Source organism: Solanum verrucosum, unplaced genomic scaffold (assembly GCF_900185275.1).
Source record: "Solanum verrucosum unplaced genomic scaffold, falcon-dt-bn FXZP01000086.1, whole genome shotgun sequence".
NCBI lineage: Eukaryota > Viridiplantae > Streptophyta > Magnoliopsida > Solanales > Solanaceae > Solanum > Solanum verrucosum.
The window spans coordinates 1,414,666-1,436,750 of record NW_026020100.1 but is presented as its reverse complement, the minus strand read 5'-3'; the positions used below and the strand labels follow the sequence as shown (position 1 = coordinate 1,436,750).

Sequence of the window (22,085 nt, the reverse complement as noted above, 5' to 3'; positions counted from 1 at the left end):
GGGCTAAATGTTTTGGAAAATGTTTTCCAAATGAACTGATTTTCCTCAAATTTAAGGAAAATGACTTCTCTTCTAAACTTAAGGAAAACATTTTCCAAAACTCTCTTCCAACTTCAAATTATAATTATTTTTTTGTTGAAAAAATCAATTTATTTTGTCCCTACCCTCAAACCACCCCCCCCCCCCCCCAAAAAAATAATAATTTTAAAGCTTGTTTTTAAATTCAATTTTTTTTACCCCACCCCCACCCCCTCCCAAAAAAATATTAAAAATTGTTTTTTAAAAGATATTTCTAATTTCAATTTTTTATTTTTTTACCCCCCCCCATCCACTACCCTCGCCCCCGCCCCCCCTCATCAACCCCTATTAGCCTCCAACCCCCTTCAAAAAGAAAAAAATTTAAGTTTGTTTTTAAAAAATATTTTCAACTTCAATTTTTTATTTTTTCATCCCGATCCTCGACACCCACCCCCCTCTCCGGTCAACCCCCCCCCCCCCCCCAAAAAAAAAAATTGAGTTTGTTTTTAAAAAATATTCTCAACTTCAAAATTTCATTTTTTCATCCTACCCTTGACCCTCCCCCCCACCCACCCCACCAGCCCCCCCCCCCCCCCCACACAAAAAATTTAAGTTTGTTTTTAAAAAATATTTTCAATTTCAAAATTTCATTTTTTCACCCCTAGAACCCCCACCCACCCCCCACCCCCCCCAAAAAAAATAAAACATTTCAAGTTTGTTTTTAAAAAATATTTTCAATTTCAAAATTTCATTTTTTCACCCCTACCCTCGACCCCCACCCACCCACGCCCCTAGCAGCCCCCCCACCCCCAAAAAATAATTTTACGTTTGTTTTTCAAAAATATTTTCAATTTCAAAATTTCATTTTTTTTCACCCCTATCCAGTCCCCCCCCCCCCCCCTCACGCCCAAAAAAAATTTAATTTTGTTTTTAAAATATATTTTCAACTTCAAAATTTAATTTTTCACCCCAACTCTTGACCCCCCCCCCCCCCCCCCACCCACCCCCAAAAAATAATTTTACGTTTTTTTTTCAAAAATATTTTCAATTTCAAAATTTTATTTTTTTCACCCATATCCAGTCCCCCCCCCACCCCACCTAACCCCTACCAGCAACCCCCCCCCCCCCCACGCCCAAAAAAAAATTTAATTTTGTTTTTAAAATATATTTTCAACTTCAAAATTTTATTTTTCACCCCAACCCTTGACCCCCCCAACCCACCCCCTACCAGCCCCCCACCCACCCCCCAAAAAAAAAATTAAGTTTGTTTTTAAAAAAATATTTTCAACTTCAAAATTTCAATTTTTCACCCCTACCCTCGACCCACCCCTACCACCCCCCACCCCCCACCCCCAAAAAAAATATAAGTTTGTTTTTAAAAACTATTTTCAATTTCAAAAATTATTTTCTACTCTATTAAAAATAAAAGATATTTCTCAAAAATATTTTTCATAAATCAAACACTAAAATTTTTTTTCCGGAAAATATTTTTCTACTCACCAACCAAACATGAGAAAATAAGTCAAAAATCAACTTGTTTTCCAGGAAAACATTTTCCTTCATACCAAACACACCCTAAATCCCAATGTCCGGCTATGTGGCGTCAAGAGGTGGTAATTTGACCTTATAATTTAAAAATAGAAGGGATATCTTAAAATGTACTCAATTTTGAGTCACAGACGTATTCAAATCAAATAACTGGTCTGAGTTCTCAAATATTCTTGACAAATTATATTTAGGTGAAGTTTTTAGTAAAGTTTCATTATGTGTTTGACTCTAAATTTTTCAAAAAATATTTGACTATTTTCAAAAATATGATTTATGCCCATAAATTTTAAAAGTTATTAAAAATACCCATAAATTTATATTATCATTTTATAATGAATATGTTCGTTATAAAATAACTTTATAATATAATTAATAACAATCAACAATAACTAAATATCAATATATGCAAGACAATACATTAATCGCATACTCAAACTTGTCACTGATTCAGTTATAATTATAACTCATTAAACATAAATTGTTTTTTTTTTCAATTTTATCTCTCAAATTAGAACTCAAACTTTTTCTTTTTTGGAGGAGATAGTAACAAATATTAGTTAGAATATAAAAATTTGGGGTATTTTATTGATATGATATGTTCTATTTGACACCGGAAAGATGAAGAATGCATTGAGGAAATTGTTGATAAGGCTTCTAAGGTTATTGAGATGCTCGATTGGATAGGACAAGTGGGTCAGCAAGTGGGACGTGATGCTGTGCAGGGCAAGCCATGGAATCGTAGTAGACTATGGCATGAAAAAGATATGAACATTGTTTTTTCTGCGAATCAGGTGCGTGGTCCTCTAATGGTTGAGAATTCTGGTAACATTATTCTTTTTTCCTCTTGTGCATTATTTTACCTAAAAAAAAAAAGAGTGGTCGATTTGAATAGGTTATATGAACTAGTTAGGCTAAGGTTTAGTTGTGTTGATACCCTCCCCAGACCCTACTCTATGGGATTACACTGGGTTTGTTGTTGTTGTTTCTTTTTAGCTTGTTCAGAGATTAGACCCGCTTACGATGTTAAAAGAAATATAGAGACCCTCTTGTGTTAGAGAACTCCTTAATTAGTCTTATATCCAAATTATTGAGTATAGAAATGAAACTAGTCTAAATAAAATGGAACATAGTTAATGATGTTGTTGTCTACTTTGTTTCGCAGAGAGGGCAATTTGACATGCAAGCCTCTTCTGTCTTTCTGTTAATGTTTAAATCATTGTTTTAATTCAACCTTCCTTGAGATTCCCTTTTCTTCTATCTTATTAATTTGTTTTGCTTCTGGGCTCTACTCCCAAGTCTTTACCTCGTCTTGTGTGTATATTTGCAGATCACCAGAACTCATACATTTTCCGTGCCTCCCAAAATTGAAGCGAATCAAAAGTGGAAATATGATGCCTTTTTGAGTTTTAGAGGAGATGACACCCGCAATAATTTTGTTGCCCATCTTTATAAACGTCTCCAAGACATAGGAATCAACGTATTCAAAGATTATGTGAAACTTGAAAGAGGAAAGATCATTTCAACAGAACTCTTGAAAGCCATTGAGGAATCAAGAACTGCCATTATTATCTTCTCCGAGGACTATGCTTCATCCAGCTGGTGCTTGGAGGAACTCACAATGATCATGGAGTGTGTTGACAAGAAGGAACAGAAAGCATATCCTGTCTTCTATAACGTCGAGCCATCAGATATACGCATGAAAAGTAAGTCATCAGAAATATTCGTTGAAAGTAACACTCTTCTAATAATATTATTTATTGTACTGACTTATTTAACTTATCAAACTTAAATTCTCTTTCAAGATAACTTTTCTAATCATTATTTTAATATTTTTTCTTCTATAGCTAATGCATATGTAACTGAAATTAACATTTTAAGCTCTCTGTGAACCTAAGAGCAGCAGCTTTGCTAAAGCGTTGGTAAAACACAGGGAAGATTTCAAGGCTAATTTTGAGAAGTTTGCAACCAAACATGAGGCAGATCTTGCTCTCAGGAAAAAAGATGAGACAAATCACAAGGATAATTTGGAGAAGGTGCAGAGGTGGAAGGACGCTCTACATAGAGCTGCTGGAATAGCAGGACTGAATGTTCGTAAAACTGCTAATGGGTGAGTAGTAAATGATCCCTTGAGTTTTCACTTAATTATTGGGACATCTTTTCATTTTTTTGGGAAATGCTATGCAATGTTCAATGGTTTCTGTAGTCTTTAGAATAAACATGCTTTTAAGACTAGCATGTAAACTTTTGTAGGTTTTCTATCTTTTGATATAATTCTTGTTACGGATGCCTTTGCCCAAAAATTCAATAAAATTACTACTTTATCAAAAGAGAACATCATGAAAACACTAGGGATCAGTTTATTATACAATTACTGATAAGTAACCAAAAACTCCCATTCTAATTGAGAGTATTTCAAGACCCCTCTTATCTTCTACTTTAAAATGTTGAATTACCTTCTGAAAATACCATTCAATTGGATGTGCATTTAAAGCGTTTGGGCTAAAATACACTTTAGATGAACTCGTTAACAGATTTTTTTGCCCGGGGTGGGTGGAGGGGGTAGGGATGGAATTCAAGAGAGATGCAGAATCATGTGAACATGACATAATTTTGGTTACAGCATACTTCTATATTTTAGTTTTGAGTGAAACTTCAATTTTGTGTTTTGCATGTCACTAGGCTCATGAATGTGTACTCTGTTTAAATTAGTCAACATCCATGTACTTGACTGTGAGAGTAATCAAGTGAAATTACTTCCAGTGAAATTTGATGCTTTCTTCTCTGGGTCCCAAAGTTGTGAGCTGCTAATAGAGTAGTAAAACGTAGATTGCAATACAAAAACTCATTAACAGGAGTAATTAATATTGCATGGTCAATAATATATACTCTTTCATCTTACATAGATAACCCCTTAAACTTGTCAGCGATGGTCATGTAGACACTTCAATTATTTTAGTGACCATAGACACCTTTTGTTGGCACAAGTGTGTCTTTTGAACCCCTTGATATGACCATGCGTGCAATTCAATTGCTTTTGAGCACGTAAGGTGTATTTATTGTCCATGTCCAAATGCTAAAAGATCAAATTTCCTAATCTACCCTTAATTGCTAAAATAGAATTCATTCGATGTGGTTTGTTTGATTGCTTTTGCTACCGGACTTACTGAGAAACCAACAAAGTTATTTTGTGCATTTTGTATTGAGCATTATGTACTATTATTAAAAGGTGAAATTGTGGAAAAGAAGAAGAAGCTGGGGGAGAGGAAAATTGGGTTTTGATATTTTTAATTATTATATTTCCTTTTTATTGAACTTCACCTTGAGCTTCTTTGTCCAAAAAAAAAAGGTGTCATATGATCAATTACTAGATCAGGCTATCCTGGTTTGTACTGGTACAGTAATAGGCGCAATTTATAGCTTACAGAAGAATATGTTGATTGTACGTAATGATAAGAGCTTATGCTTTTTGGTGTTTTGATGATCTCCTCACAAGTGCAGGGACCTGGTCCTCTGCAGAGTATGAATACTCGTCCAGCTGTCAAAGTGTTGTACAGCTGTAAAAGTTGTCTGCGTCAGAAAGTTGGTAAAGCTGCAGAGTACTTCACCAATCAGAAGCAAGGAGGTTGCTTGTACGTTTGGTAATAACTCTTTATGGTATATCAAACATGAGACAACAATATTCATTCATTCATTCAAAGAGAGAAATATTTCAAGCTTCAAGAACAGCAAGGGATCTGATCGATTACTTCAAGAGCTTCTTGTACCAGCTGTTACTTTGTTTGCTTGTAATAGTGCTTACATGTAGGATTCGTTTCATTTGTGAAAGAAACGTTTCAAATTTGTGTGAATCATTGTAAGAATTAGGTTAAGGGTAACTTAGGGTCTTACTTTAAAGTCTATATTAATCGATCAGGATTAGTATAGTGGGCGGTGTTATATCCGCTTAGCAAAGTCTAAGTTATCTAGGGGTGATAGCTTAGTGGGCAGTGTTGTATCTGCTCAGGCTCATCTAAGTAATAGGAGGTATTGCTTAGAGTTGGGATTAGTAGGCTAATCTCGGTTTGTAAACTTGCTTTTACTTTTGCTTGGAGAAGATTAGTGAAAGAAGTTTGAAAAGTCCTGGCAGGCCAGGTCGTGGTTTTACTCCCTTGAGCAAGGAGGTTTCCACGTAAAGTTGTTGTGCAATCTTTACTTTCAGCACTTTGTTTATTTTCTGTTATTGTAACTGTGTTGAGGACCTGGTCCCATAGAAAATGTGGACACATACATTCCAACAAGTGGTATCAGAGCAGTACTTTTCGTTTTGGTTAACACCAAGTAAAGAAAAAATCCAAAAGGAATGGCTGCTCCACCTAATATGGAAGAAGGTCAGTCTTCTACTAGGCCACCGCGTTTTAATGGCCAATATTATGGCTGGTGGAAGAATCGAATGCATGACTACATCAACACTGAGGACACTGAGTTGTGGGACATCATTCTTGATGGACCATATATTCCTACAAAGGAAGTGAAGGATGGAGAGCTCACCACTACAGTTGTCAAAACTAGAAAGGAGTACAATGAGATGGATAGGAAAAAGATAGAGAAGAACTATAAAGCAAAGAAGATTCTAGTGTGTGGGACTGGATCCGATGAGTACAACAGAGTTTCTGCCTGTGAATCAGCCAAAGAGATATGAGACTGTCTCCAAACAGCCCATAAGGGAACACAACGAGTAAAAGAGTCTAAGGTCGATATGCTTACGACTCAATACGAGAATTTTTGTATGAAGGAAGGTGAAACTATCTTTGAAATGAACTCAAGATTCACTTCCATCACCAACGAACTAAGATGCTTAGGTGAGCCCATTCCCTTAAGCAAACAAGTTCGCAAGATTCTCAAGGTTCTTCCCAAGTCATGGGAAAGCAAAGTTGATGCTATAACAGAGGCAAAAGATCTGAAGACACTTTCCATGGATAAGCTGATTGGAAATCTCCAGACCTACGAGCTGAACAAAAAGCAGGGGCCAAACATGAAGGAGGGAAAGAAGGAGAAATTTATTGCTCTGAAAAACTCACAAAATGATGCGACTCAGGAGGAGAATGAAATGGCCTATGTTACTAAAAGGTTTCAGAAAATCATCAAGAAACATGACGTCTTTCAAAAGAAAGCTTCAACCAGCAGAGCAGCAAACGCAAATGACCTTTGTCATAAATGTGGCAAACCTGGTCATTTTATGAGGGACTGTCCCAGCCAAAAGCAGGAAACTAAGGACTTCAGACCTCGCAAGAGGGACCTGGTCCCAGACAGTGCTCGGAGAAAGGCTCATGCTAATCAGTTGGTGAGAAAAGCCTTTGCTGTATGGGGAAATGATTCAAGTGAGTCAGAAGAAGATGCAGAAAGTTATGAAGATGTTTCAATGATGGCTATTAAAGATGATGAAAATGTCTTCAATTTCATCTTCTCATTAATGGCAAAGTCTGATGATGAAGAGGATCTAAATGAGGTAACTCTTTTTTATCTTAAAGATGATCTAGATACTCTTCCCATTAAAAATTTGAGGAAACTTGCTGCATTGCTTATTGACTCTGTTGATGAACGAACCACTGAAAACTTAATGTTGAATGAAAAAATAAGTTTGTGTGAGGATGAGAACTCTGCTCTCATGTCTCAAGTTTCTGAAATGAGTGTAAGAATAGGGACTCTAGAAACAAACAACATTATACCTGCAGAGGACCCTAGTACCTCAGTAGGTGGAAAGAGAAAGCTTAGCATCCTTGAGGAAAAACTGGAAGAAAAGCTTAAAAACCTTGAGTCCAAGTTAGTTGCTTCTTTTGAAACAAATTCTCAACTGAGAAAGGATCTGAGTAAGGTCAAGGAGGAGTTAAGTCACTCTCTAAAATGGACTGACTCTTCTAAGATACTCTCTAATCTATCTAATCAGAGTTTCAATGGAAAGAAAGGGTTGGGACGCAGACCAATAGAACCTCCTTATAATCCTCATAGCAAATATGTGTTTGTATCTGACAATCTGTTGTGCACTCACTGTGGGCATAATGGTCATCTAAAAGAAAAGTGTGAGACTCTGAGAAAAGCAAAAGTAAAGCATGAGAAATTCGTCAGATCTGAAAACAATGATAAAAGGGAACTCAAGGGACCTGGTCCTCATTATCGTTTCAATAAGAACACTTTGCCCCTCTGGACATAAAGGTTTCTTATTAAGCCTTTTGATAGTTATTGGGAACTCCGTCTGAAGTGGGTTCCCAAGTCTAATAAGTGATTCTTGTGCAGAAGAGAGGGAGCAGTCAATGCTGGTACATGAATAGTGGATGCTTAAGGCATATGACTGGAAATACTCTTAACTTCCTCTCTTTGGAAGCACACCAAGGTGGTGGTGTGTCATTTGGCAGCGGAAAGAAAAGTTTTATTCTTGGTATTGGCAAAATAGGAAGAACTGTAGATCACTCCATAGAAAGTGTACACTATGTGGATGGTCTGAAGTTTAATCTCTTAAGTGTGTTTCATATTTGCAACAAGGGAAATGAAGTCAAGTTCATGTCTGAAGGGAAACAACTTGTCATGTCTTAGTGCTCAAACTGATAATGCAAATCTTTGGCATAGACAACTGGGTCATGTAAGTACCTCTTTACTTAACAAGCTTGTTGCAGGGGACCTGGTCTGCGGACTACACAAGCTGAAGTTCTCAAATGATAAAGTATGTGACACCTGTGCAAAAGGCAAACAAACAAGATCTTCTTTCAAGGCAAAGAAGGGTGTGAGCACTACCAGACCTTTGGAACTTCTCCACATGGATCTGTGTGGACCTATCAGAATTCAAAGCAGATGAGGTAAAACATATATTCTTGTGATTATTGATGATCAAAGGGAGACCATGAGATGGAAGAGCTGATCTAGGAAAGGGAAGACAAAGATATCCAAAACTCTGGAAATAAACAGGTTGCAAAGGAAATTGATGCAGATCTCACAGGAGCACCTGGTCCCTTTGATACTACCCAGAAGGTTCCATCTCAAAATCATGAAGATGATGATGCTGAATTTGATGCTGAAATCGAAAAAGAGTTGATCAGAAAGTCCGAATGGAAACATCAATCCTCACATCCATTGAACAATCTCATCTCTCCACGTAACTCTGGAATTCAAACTAGATCCAGGACAAGAAATCTAGTTGCATATTCAACCTTATGTCATCCATTGAACCAAGAAACATCAATGAGGCTCTACAGGATGCAGATTGGGTAACATCAATGCAAGAAGAACTCCGTCAATTTGAGAGGAGCAAAGTGTGGCACCTGGTTCCCCGACCTATCAACATAACAGTTTTTGGAACAAGATGGATCTTCAGAATTCTGATAGCATTTGTTGCTCATATGGAATTCAAGCTCATTCAAATGGATGTCAAGAGTGCCTTCTTGAATGAGAATCTAAAGGAAGAAGTGCATGTCAAACAGCCCCCAGGCTTTGAAGATATAGAACTGCCAAATCATGTGCTGAAGTTAGACAAGGCTCTGTATGGGTTGAAACAAGCTCCCAGAGCTTGGTATGAACGCCTATCAATAATTCTTCTTGTAGATAAAGATGGAGTTGAGGTAAATCAGACTATGTATAGGGGAATTATTGGGTCACTCTTGTACCTCACAGCAAGCAGGCCAGCCATAGTGTTCTGTGTAGGAATGTGTGCAAGATTTCAAGCAGCACCAAAGGAGTTTCACCTAAAAGCAGCTAAACGTATCCTGAGATACTTAAAGGGAACTCAGGACCTGGTCCTCTTCTACCTAATAGATGACTCACCTGATCTAATTGGTTTTGCAGATGCTGACTATGCAGGCTTTCTTGTAGATCGAAAGAGTACATCAGGCATGGCACATTTTCTTGGATCATCACTGATTTCCTGAGGGACAATGTTGAGAAGCAAAATGTGGTGGACGAGGCTGGGGATGCACAAGATTACGTGATTCCTTGACAAGTTTGCACAAAAATCTTCTATTTTGATTATGTTATGGATGGCAGGTATCTATACTTGTTTTAATGCTTGTCACTTAAGAATTCACTTCTGGTACCTTAATGCAGGTATACACTCATGGTATGTCTAGCTGAAGGGAAGATTAAATCATACAGACAGGGTTGCAAACTGAAAAGGGGACCTGGTCCTCCTAAGGTTAGTATCACTTACGCTACACTGTCTGTATGACAACATCACTGCCACGTGTCCCTCGCCCATTCATCGCGTCAGTTTCAGACGTCTTTTTGCTTTTAAACCAAAGGTCGCTACTGTTTGGGGACCCGATGTCTTTTTGGTTTTATTTAACACTTCTCTTAGTGAATCAAATTCACTAATCCCCTTTCCAAAGCTTTTCACTCTTTCTCAAAATGCCTAACTCTAATTCTTCTTCAAAAATCCCTAACTCCCAAGAAGTTGAAAATCCTAGTTCATTCAACTTCTCCTTTCCTACTCCAGAAGGCTGCAAAGAAATCTCCTGTGAAAAGAGAGAAAGTTTGAAAATAGGTGGCTGAAAATTAAAACTCATAAAGGGACCAGGTCCTAGGGTATGCAAAAACTAAGTGAAGAAAAGGAAATGACAAGGGAGGAGCGGTTAACGTCGTGACTACTGTCAGGAATGTTGAAACATATCTGGATGAAGAAATATTAGGGATCATTTTAGGGGTTCTTATGGAAGGAATTCGAACGATAGAAGGTTGTAAACCATCCAGTGACTCCACAAAATGTGGAGATGTCAAGAATGCAGGGTTACCAAAAATGGTTTCTCAAAGGGGATTATCAATTATTTTTTAAGTTCATCAACAAGGTGTTAGTGCCCAGAACTGAAAAGAGAACAGTGGCATCTGCTGCTGATCTTTTTCTCATGGAGAAACTTGATGAACTTGAAGAGATCAACCTCCCTGCCATTATGCTGGAATGTGAGTGTGTTAAAGGAAAATCTAGGGGCAGATCTCAAGTGACAGATGTTCTAGAGTAGCAGGCTACTATTAAATGGGAAGTAACTGATCTCATTGAGATTCTGAATGACTAGGAGGCTGAAATCCCTAAACTGAAGTCTGAATTATAGAAGGCGGTTTCGAGGGGACCTGGTACCAGCGATGAAAATGAGCAGGTGATGCAAAAGTTGAGGGATGAAAATGAAAGGCTGCTGAAGACAAATGCATCACTTAGTGAGGAAGTTAAGGCTCTCAACATGCAGCTTATCAAGGCTCATGAGGATGCAAATGAGCATCTGTCTCTGTTTATGTGCACCCTCAATCCATGTCCCCTTTCGTCCTAAAAGTGTCTTGTTTCCTTAATTTCCCTTTTTGTTCTTCAATCCTGATTAAAACTCTTGTGGCTTTGTGTTTGTTTTGCTTGACTGCAGTGGTCAGTATTTGTGATCTAATGTTATTTATGTTTCTCCCCTGTTCATGTGTGGCTTAATATTCTCTTTATGCTTACATACACATGTTATGTGTGGCCCAAAGCCCTGAATTCTTTATTGCCTTGGATTTAACTTGAATATGTTTACTGCTTCACCTTTTCAATGATGTCAAAAGGGGGAAGTTTTGTTGTAAAGTTGGTTGTGGAATAGGGGGCACTGAACTAAGGTTGTAAAGTTGGTTGTGGAATAGGGGGCATTGAACTAAGGGGGAACTGTGGTTGTTAGGGGCATTGAACTATGGGGGAACGAACTGTGGTTGTTACTGGTGCACTAACAAAAGGGGAATTTGTTATGTATTTGAATGAATATTTGTTCCCTCACGTGAGGAGTTATGCAGGTTGTTTGTCATCATCAAAAAGGGGGAAAATAATACGTGCTAATGCTCCTAGATGTTTTGATGATCTCCTCACAAGTGCAGGGACCTGGTCCTCTGCAGAGTATGCTCGTCCAGTGTCAATATGTTGTACAGCTGTAAAAGTTGTCTGCGTCAAAAAGTTGGTGACGCTTCAGAGTACATCACCAATTAGAAGCGACGAGATTGCTTGTTCAATTAAGGGGGAAACACCAGTCATTGAATGAATATCTGTTCACTCACCTGAGGAGTTATGCAGGTTGTTTGTCATCATCAAAAAGGGGGAAATTGATAAGAGCCTATGCCTTTTGGTGTTTTGATGATCTCCTCACAAGTGCAGGGACCTGGTCCTCTGCAGAGTATGAATACTCGTCCAGCTATCAAAGTGTTGTACAACTGTAAAAGCTGTCTGCGTCAGAAGGTTGGTGAAGCTGCAGAGTACTTCACCAATCAGAAGCAAGGAGGTTGCTTGTACGTTTGGTAATAACTCTTTATGGTATATCAAACATGAGACAACAATATTCATTCATTCATTCAAAGAGAGAAATATTTCAAGCTTCAAGAACAGCAAGGGATCTGATCGATTACTTCAAGAGCTTCTTGTACCAGCTGTTACTTTGTTTGCTTGTAATAGTGCTTACATTGTAGGATTCGTTTCACTTGTGAAAGAAACGTTTCAAATTTGTGTGAATCATTGTAAGAATTAGGTTAAGGGCAACTTAGGGTCTTACTTTAAAGTCTATATTAATCGATCAGGATTAGTATAGTGGGCGGTGTTGTATCCGCTTAGCAAAGTCTAAGTTATCTAGGGGTGATAGCTTAGTGGGCAGTGTTGTATCTGCTCAGGCTCATCTAAGGAATAGGAGGTATTGCTTAGAGTTGGGATTAGTAGGCTAATCTCAGTTTGTAAACTTGCTTTTAATTTTGCTTGGAGAAGATTAGTGAAATAAGTTTGAAAGTCCTGGCAGGCCAGGTCGTGGTTTTACTCCCTTGAGCAAGGAGGTTTCCACGTAAAGTTGTTGTGCAATCTTTACTTTCAGCACTTTGTTTATTTTCTGTTATTATAAATGTGTTGAGGACCTGGTCCCATAGAAAACGTGGACGCATACATTCCTACACGTAATAAAATGGATTTTTTTTTCTATTCATGAGCATTTATCTGAACTCAATCCTTCTTACTTATAAAGAAAATAAGAACTTATTACAATGATTGAGTACCATAGTATCTGACATTGACAAAAATCTAGTTGCAATTGAATGTTGTTTGGGTGTATCGTGATTTTTGCTGACAATATAAATGAAAGTGGATGTGATAATGGAAATGGATTGCATTGAGAAGGCAACTATTGAAGGAGAAACTTCAAACGAGATTTCTTGTGAATTTGAAGACACTGTTCCCTCTCACATATTAGACAAGTCCTTGAGAAGCAATGGATGGAATATGGACTGCTTTTGGCTACTTTAACATTTCTTGTGTTTCAAATGTTCCATTTTTATTATTTTATTTTTACTGAATGCAGGAATGAAGCAGATTCTATTGACAAGATTATAAATGATAACTTCCGAAATATGCACCACACCGTTTCAGCAACTGAAAAATATCTAGTGGGAATCGAATCTCGTGTGGGTGAAGTAGAATCATTACTGAAGTTTCGATCAGGTGATGTCTGTTTTATTGGAATTTGGGGGATCGGAGGCGTTGGGAAGACAATTGTTGCAAGAAAATATTTTGACAAGGTTTCTCATCAATTCCAAGGGTCTTGTTTTCTTGCAAATGTTAGAGAAGAATCAAAGAAGCATGGGCTGATGTACTTGCAAAAGACGCTTCTTTCAAGACTCTTAAAAGAAAAATCAATGAATATGGCAAGTTTTTATGAAGGAGCCGACATGATAAAAAGAAGGCTTTGCCACTGGAAAGTTTTGATTGTTTTTGATGATGTCGATGATGAAGACCAATTGGAATATTTAGTTGGAAATCAAGACTGGTTGGGTGGTGGCAGTATAGTCATTACAACAACTAGAAACCAAGATTTGCTACGTAGACATGACCAGTTATATTCTGTTCCTGAATTGGCTAAACATGAGGCTATTGAAGTTTTTAGTTGGCACTCTTTTCAGAAACCGACTCCTGATAAAGAGTTTTTGAAACTCTCCAAATCTGTAGTAGATTATGCTAAAGGCTTACCTTTAGCTCTTAAGGTCCTGGGTTCTTTTCTCTACAAGCGAGGCATTACTTAGTGGAGAAGTGCATTAGATAGACTCAAAGATACTGGATATGAAAAAATTGCTAAGCAGCTCAGTTTAACTCTAGACGGATTGAGCCATGAAGAGAAGAATATCTTCCTTGATATGGCATGTTTTTTTAGAGGAAGAAAGAGAGATGATGTGATTACTATACTAAACAGTTTTGGTTTCCGATCAGAGATTGGAACAGATATCCTCATCCAAAAATCACTCTTATATATCTGAAGGAATGGTTGAGATGCATGATTTGATAGAACAAATGGGTCAGCAAGTGGCACGCAATGTTGACCAGGACAAGCCATGGAATCACAGTAGACTATGGCATGAACAAGATATAAAAACTGTTTTTTCTGCAAATCAGGTAAACATGTCCTCTGCTGGAGATTTCCATTTTCTTTTTGCATTATTTTCCCTCACTGGAAGTAGACATCCGAATTTTACAACTTACTTTAGAACTAGTACATTTTTCTCAATCTAAACTGCATCTCATAGGATAGTTTCTTTAATCATGTAATATCTTGGCAACAAGTATGGCCTCGTAGCTTCAAATTTGTTCTTCCATATTACTTTGCACACAAGGATATCTCATGTAGCCACCAATTAGGAAGATTAGTTGCATATTTTGTTTCATAGATTACTGATGTGCCATCTAAAGATTTCAACTAGACTATATTACTCAATATCCATTTACTAGAGTTCTAGTTCGAATTATGATTTTGTAGTTTTAGATTGTTATCATCTTGAACATTTATTGTCGAATAGAAAATGAGTGTGTTAATGTTACTCCCCGAGGCTACCCCCTTGGCGTAACACGGGACTTAGGATCACGAGTGACCCCAAGCTAATCCTGTGTCTGGCATATCATAAGCATACTGAAAGATAACTAAATAAGCAAGAACTATGCGGAAGCTAAAATAGTGGTTCTCTTAACAATGGGGAATATCCAACTAGTCTGAATGTATAAACCATATTAAGAGTTTAATAACAACTGAAAGATTAAACTTACCAAGTCAAGCTGATACTACTACTATGTCTGAAAATGCCTCTAACTGAGTTGAGTTGCTAGGACATGCCCCAGCTAACTCCAACAAAACTGAAATGTAAATACTGAAATGAAAGCATGTCTATTGTCCTCGAAGTATGAGGACTCATCATTGAAGCTGTTGAATACGGATCGAGGATCGATCTAAACACGGTCTGAATGCTGAGTACCTGAACCTACATCATGAAAGGATGTAGCGCAGAGTATGCGTCAGTACTTTGAATGTACTGAGCATGCAGGATATAGATACTAAGCTGAACAAACATATATAAGCTGAAACAAGATATAACTGAGCAATACTGTAAACTGATCAAGAATGTAAGTACTGAAACATAATTGAAAAGCTAAACTGAATGCAATGACCAAGTGCTAATCATGAACATGACATGCTAAACTGAATACTGAAGTATATACTGAAAACCTGGTCAAATTCACTAAGAGTCTGACTATGGGAGCTACTATTAACCGACATAAAATCACGTGAGCTAAACATGGAGTCCGATGTATACTCCCCATCGAGAGGAACCAATATACCTTGCCAGGAGTATAAAGGCATGACTGACGTGATCACTAAATCTGATGCCCAACAGAAAGGACTTATATCCTACGGGGGCACGTAGTTCTGGGACTATGAGGGTACGCTGAACCCTAGTCCAACTCGGTGCTAAGTCTATTCCCAACTGAATATGTATATGACACCTTATGACTGAAATACTGAAATGTTGAATAGTTCAAAATACTGACATGCAAAATCTGAGAATGCAACATTTATATACTGATAATGTAAAATTTGTAACTGCAGCATGATTATCTATTTAACTGACCTAGTAAGTGTAATTCAGGAACTAAGAGAATCTACATAACTAGGGTTCTGAGTTTCATGCAAGGAACTAAACAACGTTTCCAAGAAATCATGATATTTTGATTAAGAATACTACAACAGCTAAATCACGACAATTATCCAAGCATTTATAAAACCTAAGTCTAAACAAGATATAGAGAATCAAGAATCTGACTGAATTCTAGGGACCCAGTGGATGAAAAGAAACCGCTATTGAAATCCCAAATATCTGGCGACGAAATTCACAGAGAAATCCTTTGATTTCGGGGTTGGAACAGAAGAAAACTTGTTGCGTGTTCTTGAGAAAACTGGCGTCTCTTTCTTCTCTAAATTTTGGTGATTTTTGGGAATAAAGGGTTTAGGTAGGTTCTGACTAAATTATCAGTCTTAAACTGAGTCAAACGACATAGTTTAGGTGTTAAATGACGTAGTTTAAATGCCTAATGCATAGGGGAAAAGACCAAACGACCCTGACTTAAAAGCTGACGAGGGCCGACCACGGCACCACTGACGGTCCGTCAAGTGGGTCGTGGTTCTTGGCTAGTGCTACTGGTTCTGGGGGGACTCCTCCACGAGCCCTACCACAGCCCATGTGAAGGACCACAAACTGTGAAGGAAACTGTGGTTCTTCACTTGGGCTGGGGGTCTGTTGGCTCAGGACGACGGACTCTCCCACGGCCCGTCATCAAGATAACGGCCCGTGGTGGGCTCCGTGGTCTGAGGCTTGAACTTGGACGTTCTTTGCCTAGCCTCCACGAGCCTTCCCGCAGCTGTGTGGTGGTCTACGACCTGCGAAGGGTCCCATGGTCCACCAATTCTGGGTAGGTGTGAACCACGGACAAGTCGACGGATCGTGGTTCTTTCCGTGAACCCTGTCGTGGTTCACCAATTTTTTGTGTTTTTCTGCTGAAAGTCCAAGTCTGATTTCTGAGGTGTTACAGTTAACTTCTGTTTATTGTCCTTATGATTGACTTCTACAACAACATTACCAGTGTAATCCCACGAGTGGGGTCCAGGGAGTGTAGAGTGTAAGTAGACCTTACCCTCTACTTTGGGAGGTAGAGAGGTTGTTTCCAATAGACCCTCGACTTAAGTAAAAGAATTTCGAAGTAGTTTCGGAAAAAAACAAAAGTGAAGAAGTCATGACAAAATAGTAAAGAAAGCATGTCAAAACATTTTTAACAATGAAAAATAACTACAACAAAATAATACGACAATTGAAGTACAAGAAACATTTAATAGTAACACAGATCGAATAACAAAAAAACAACAAAAGTAGTACTATGACTACTAGTATGGAAGGATAAGTGAGATAACACTCAACTACCTAACCTACATTCTACCCTAATTTGTGTCCTCCATAACCACCTATCTAAGGTTATGGTCAACTGAAGTTGTGTCATGTCCCGTCTAATCATCTCTCCCCAATATTTCCTTGACCTACCTCTACCTCTCCTGAAACCATTCATAACCAACCTCTCCCACTTCCACACTGGAGCATTTGTGCATCTTCTCTTCACATGACCGAACCATCACAACCTTGCTTCCTGCATCTTGTCCTCTATCGAGGCCACTCCTACCTTGTCTCCCATAACATTATTTCTAATCTTTGCTCTCCTAGGATGCCCATACATGTATCTCAACATCCTCATTTTCACAACTTTTATCTTCTGAATATGAGAGTTATTGACCAAATCAATATTCCGCTCCATACAACATAGTTGGTCTAACCACCGCTCTTTAGAAATTGCCTTTAAGTTTTGGTGGCACTTTCTTATCATCTAAGACTCCGGAAGCTAGCCTCCATGTCATCCACCCTGCACCAATATGATGTGTGAGATCATCGTCAATCTCCCCCTTACTTTGGATAATAAATTCAAGATAATTGAAGCTTCCTTTCTTTTGGATGACCTGGGTATCAAGCTTGCATTGTGTGTTACGTCACTGAACATGCACTTAAGTATTTTGTGTTGGTCCTAATCAACCTGAACCCTTTTATACTTCAAGGTTTGTCTCCAGACCTCCAACTTAGCGTTAACTTCACCGCCAGTCTCGTCAATCAGAAGTATGTCATCTCTAAATAACATACACCATGAAACCTCACCTTGGATTTACCACGTCAATTCATCCATCACCAATCAAATAAAAATGGGCTGCAAAAAAATGGTTCTCTGCCAATGACACCCAATCATCTATTCCTACAAGAACTTTATGGGTGCTCTTAAAATCAAGGAAAAATAAAGGCAAGACCTAAACCGTACAAACTCATGTTCTTTCTCTTCAAAAGTTCTCCTGGTCCTTTCACTCCAAAGTACCCACATGAGGACTAGCGTAGAACATGCCATCTTCGTTTTCTCCTCCTCGTCCCCATGTAGTGATTTTATTATATATTTACATTCAGAATAATTTGTTGTGTTTGTTTTTATTGTTGTTACTTCTTTCCCCCCTGAAAGTATTTTTATTGATGACAATTTGGTACTAGTTTATAGTAATATTTGTCTTGTTAAATAGTTTGTCACAAAGTTTTCTCCCTCTTACAGGTATTCTTTGATAAGTTCAAATTTTAGCTTTTTTGGTTGATAGGGAAACACCTCCTAATGTAAACATATGTCAAATCGAAGCTTATATTGATTGGAGAATGGATTTCTTATCGGGTCATAAGTGGAAATAAGAATATTTGAAGTTTTCAATTAATTTGATTGAACTTATAATGCAAAGACAGATATAAATCTTATACTACCAGTATTATCCTAACCTCAGTAACTAATTCCAACAAAAAATGATATAGATTAAGATTTGTATATTTAGGAAAATAGGTTCTATGCTTGGAAGTATGTTCTGTTTAACAAAGTTACTTTAATTTCTTTTCCAGATGACAAAGTCAATTAAAGGAATAATGGCACCAATTGGCTCAGACCGTCATATATGCAAGTGGAGCAAAGCTTTCAGAAACATGCCTTGTCTAAGGTTACTCATTGTCAAAGGGGAGGAGGCCCGACATCATGACCCTATTTGTGACCCTATTGAGTACCTCCCCAGTAACTTGAAATGGCTTGATTGGTCATACTACAGTTTTGAATCTTTACCAGCATATTATGAACCAGGAAACCTTGTTGGGCTCATTATGACTTCTAGTTCTCTTTGTTGAAATCTTCAAGGAACCAAAGGTATTGTTCATCTCCTTCAAAAAAGAATCATATTTAATTTAAAGAAAGAAATGACAGTTAAAGCTGATGTTTTTATTTGTTCTCTTTTTATGAACAGGCATTTGACAAGTTGACAATCCTCAATTTAAGTTTTTCAGGAATTTTATTCCGAACACCCAATTTTTGTGAGACTCCAAACCTCCAGAAGATAATACTGAAAAGTTGTGTAAGTTTGGTTGAAATTCATCCATCCATTGGAAATCTCAAAAAGCTCATCTTCTTGAATCTGGAAAACTGCAAAAGTCTCAAGTCTTTACCAAGTAGTATTCAAATGGAATCTCTTGAAAGCTTCAACCTCTCAGGTTGTCAGAAATTAGAAAAATTTCCAGAAATTCAGAGGAATATGAAATTGCTATCAGAGCTCCTTCTGGCACGTACTGCAATTTGGGAATTGCCCTCATCAATAGGACAGCTCAGTGGTATCAGCTTGCTTGATTTGCGATCATGTGAATACCTTGTAAGACTCCCAGCCAGTGTCTGTGAGATGAGAAAACTGAAAATTTTGATTCTGAAAGGCTGCTCAAGACTTTCATTTTTTCCTGAAAATCTAGGTGATCTAAATGAGTTGGAGGAGCTCTATGCTGGCAACACTGCCATTTGGCAACTGCCAGATTCTATTGGAAACTTAAGAAAAGGGCGGAAGGTAAAGCATCAATCTGCTCACAGTTTGATATTACCCTGGGTGTTTCATGCTTTGAGGGAATTGAGAAGCTTAGATCTCAGTGGATGTAATTTATGTGATAGCCAAGCTGCTGCTCTTATGAACTTAACCTCTCTATTGGAACTGAACCTGAGCAGAAATAAGTCTATTTATTTCCCTGATGTCTTCAGGCGACTTTCTCACCTTCGATATCTCAATATTACACACTGTCAGGAACTTAAGAAACTGCCCGTACTTCCTAAGAGTATAGAGGAATTATATGTAGAAGATTTTTTGGCAAAAGAAAGTATTGCAAAGCTACGGATGCACCCAAGGTTGAATTTGGTATCATTCACCAATTATAGTTTTGATCAACAATCTTATACAGAGGAGAGCAATGGTAGCTCAATTTCAGATGAGATTCTCAGTTTGTTTCTATCAAACAATATGGATGATGTGATTCTCCCCACTCTTAACTCTGATCATAGGGTAACCTGTTCCATTGTCTTTCCTGAACGTGCAATTCCCACGTGGTTTATGCATCAGAGTGTTGAGGAAAAGATCTTGTTCAAACTGCCCATTAATTGGTATAATGATAAGTTCAAGGGCTTTGCTATATGCTGTGTGACTCTCATGGGAGCAGGTGTCTGCAGTCCTGATTCAAGGCTATCTGGGAAGTATGACTATGCTTTCATCAATGCCAAATTGATATGCAATGATCATTTGAAAGACCTTAAAGTGATAGAGAAAGAATGTAAAGTAGGCACAACATCTAGAACATATGGCTGGTGTGTTTGCTTCGCCTACATACCATTGTATTCTTCACTGCAGGTTGGAGACATTAACCAGTATAGCCTATTTGAGGCATCTATCCATGGATGCATTGTGAGACAGTGGGGAGTTCATTTGATCTATCAGGATGAATGAATATATTTGAAGCGCAGACAGTGGGGACTCAGATAGATTGCTTCAAGTACACCTAAGCTGAAAAAGAGACTAAATTATGCTGGGCTATTAAGGGGATTACCAAGAAATAGTTTAAGGTAACTCGAAATACTTCTTCTTTGTTACTAGAGTTCAATAATTTGAATATTGTTAGATTAACAAGTTTAAAACTATAAGTTCGATTAGAAAAATATAAAAATCAATCAGATAACTTAAACTTAAAATTAGATAAAAAAAAGAGCAACTTTCACATATAGCAAACACAAAATTCATATTTGTATGCTATAGCAAACTTTGCAAAATTGCGCTCCATAGCAAACATAAATATGTATATTTCGCTATACATATACAAAAGAAAGCAGTTGTATAATCTGCTTTGGTATACATATACAAAAAGATCAATTGTATAAAGTGAGAGAGACGAGTGAGCGACCGAGATCTGGGAGAGTGGCGAGTGAGATCTGGGAGAGGGGAGAGAGGAGAATGAAAATATATGTATATATACAATTTTCACGCATTTTATACATTTGCGTTTTTGTATAAAGTGAGAGAGGGAAGTGAGAGAGCGAGATCTGGGAGAGTGGCGAGCGAGATCTAGGAGAGGGGAGAGAGAGGAACAAAAATATATGTATATATACAATTTTCTCTCGCTTTATACAAACACAAACGCATTTTATACAATTTGCGGTTTTTGTATAAAGTGAGAGAGACGAGTGAGAGAGCGAGATCTGGGAGAGTGGCGAGCGAGATCTGGGAGAGGGGAAGGAAAATATATGTATATATACAATTTTCTCTCGCTTTATACAAACACAAACGCACTTTATACACTTGCGTTTGTATAAAAAAACGAGAGAGGAGAGGGAGAGAACGAGAGTGGCGAGCGAGATTCGACAGGAGAGAGGTTAAATAGCAATAGTTTGCTATGGGGTACAATTAAATCAAACTATATTTATAGCATTTAATTTGAATTAATAGTTTGCTATTATATACAATTTTCCCTAAAAAAAAATGGTTGGCATCAAGTCAAGCCCAATGTCCCCAGCATAAAGTTCTTACTTTTAGGAAAAATTACATAAGTGAATCTTTTTTATTTAATAATTAACATTTTTAAATATACTTTTATTTTATTACCATTTTTGTCAACTTTTAGCAATACTTGGACAATTCTTAAACAATTTTGTTCCTTTTATATGTAATTAAAGAATTTTCAACTTAGCAAAAGGTATTGTATCTAATCAGGAACTAATTGAAAACATCGCTCGTTCCCTCTTTCGCTTTTCTTTCTGCTCTTCTCTCTGTTTTATTTTAGGGTTTTGCCGTTCTTTCTTCTTCAATTTTCAGCATAGAATTCTAATGGAAGAAGGTAAACGAAAATCGCCTAGAAGAAGTCCGCGGATACTTAGTGATGTTGATACTTCGAATAAAAAAGCTTATAGAAGGAGTCGGATGATGGGGTTAAATTTCAGCTTCTGCTACTACCGACGAAGTTAATGATTGTCCCAATTTTAATTTGGGAATTTCACAAGTATCGGGTGAGCAGAACAAGGAGGAGAGAATGCATGTTCATTGTAAAGGTAAAAAACGAGTTAAAGAGGTGAACAATGTGAAAAGATAAAAAAAAAGATGTGTTGATTTTGCATGTACGTCGCAGAAAATCGTGGATAGCAATGACGATTTTGAGGATTTACCTCCTCAATTTTAGTCAAAAAAATTGAAAAATAAAGTTGTGCCGAAGAAGAAGAAGCCAATGAAGGATGCAAAAACACAAAATCGATTGCCCAAAAATGTCATTCTACCGGAGAGTAGAGATCCGGTATGTGATAG

At 37.6% G+C, this 22,085-nt stretch overlaps 3 protein-coding genes, 1 long non-coding RNA gene and 1 pseudogene across 4 annotated transcripts in view; 4 read left to right on the top strand and 1 right to left on the bottom strand.

Annotated features, from left to right (window-relative positions):
• LOC125824925 (uncharacterized) overlaps window positions 1-13,730 on the bottom strand; it is a 72,007-nt gene extending 58,277 nt beyond the window's left edge. Inside the window, exon 1 of the long non-coding RNA XR_007442821.1 lies at window positions 13,529-13,730. This is a non-coding gene — a long non-coding RNA (uncharacterized LOC125824925). The remainder of the gene's footprint in view (window positions 1-13,528) is intronic.
• LOC125824891 (TMV resistance protein N-like) overlaps window positions 1-20,256 on the top strand; it is an 86,403-nt gene extending 66,147 nt beyond the window's left edge. Inside the window, exon 6 of the mRNA XM_049504231.1 lies at window positions 18,735-20,256. Within this exon, the coding sequence (XP_049360188.1) occupies window positions 18,735-20,243 (1,509 nt within the window). The 3' untranslated portion in view covers window positions 20,244-20,256. The remainder of the gene's footprint in view (window positions 1-18,734) is intronic.
• Window positions 1-22,085, top strand: part of LOC125824910 (disease resistance protein Roq1-like) — a 147,873-nt pseudogene that overhangs the window by 91,036 nt on the left and 34,752 nt on the right.
• The window catches only part of LOC125824897 (disease resistance protein Roq1-like), a 153,664-nt gene that overhangs the window by 99,577 nt on the left and 32,002 nt on the right, over window positions 1-22,085 (top strand). Inside the window, exon 4 of the mRNA XM_049504238.1 lies at window positions 13,081-13,542. Within this exon, the coding sequence (XP_049360195.1) occupies window positions 13,081-13,542 (462 nt within the window). The remainder of the gene's footprint in view (window positions 1-13,080; window positions 13,543-22,085) is intronic.
• Window positions 13,541-18,636, top strand: LOC125824921 (probable WRKY transcription factor 19). The gene is made up of 2 exons (XM_049504265.1): window positions 13,541-13,948; window positions 18,343-18,636. The coding sequence occupies exons 1-2, from the start codon at window positions 13,817-13,819 to the stop codon at window positions 18,616-18,618; spliced, it is 408 nt and encodes a 135-aa protein (XP_049360222.1). The 5' UTR covers window positions 13,541-13,816; the 3' UTR covers window positions 18,619-18,636.

Excerpts from the sequence above, each read along its gene's own strand:
- LOC125824921 (XM_049504265.1), top strand. The coding sequence starts at position 13,817 with ATGGTTGAGATGCATGATTTGATAGAACAAATGGGTCAGCAAGTGGCA. Across the intron at positions 13,949-18,342 it reads CTGTTTTTTCTGCAAATCAG|ATGACAAAGTCAATTAAAGG; the intron begins GTAAACATGTCC and ends TTTCTTTTCCAG.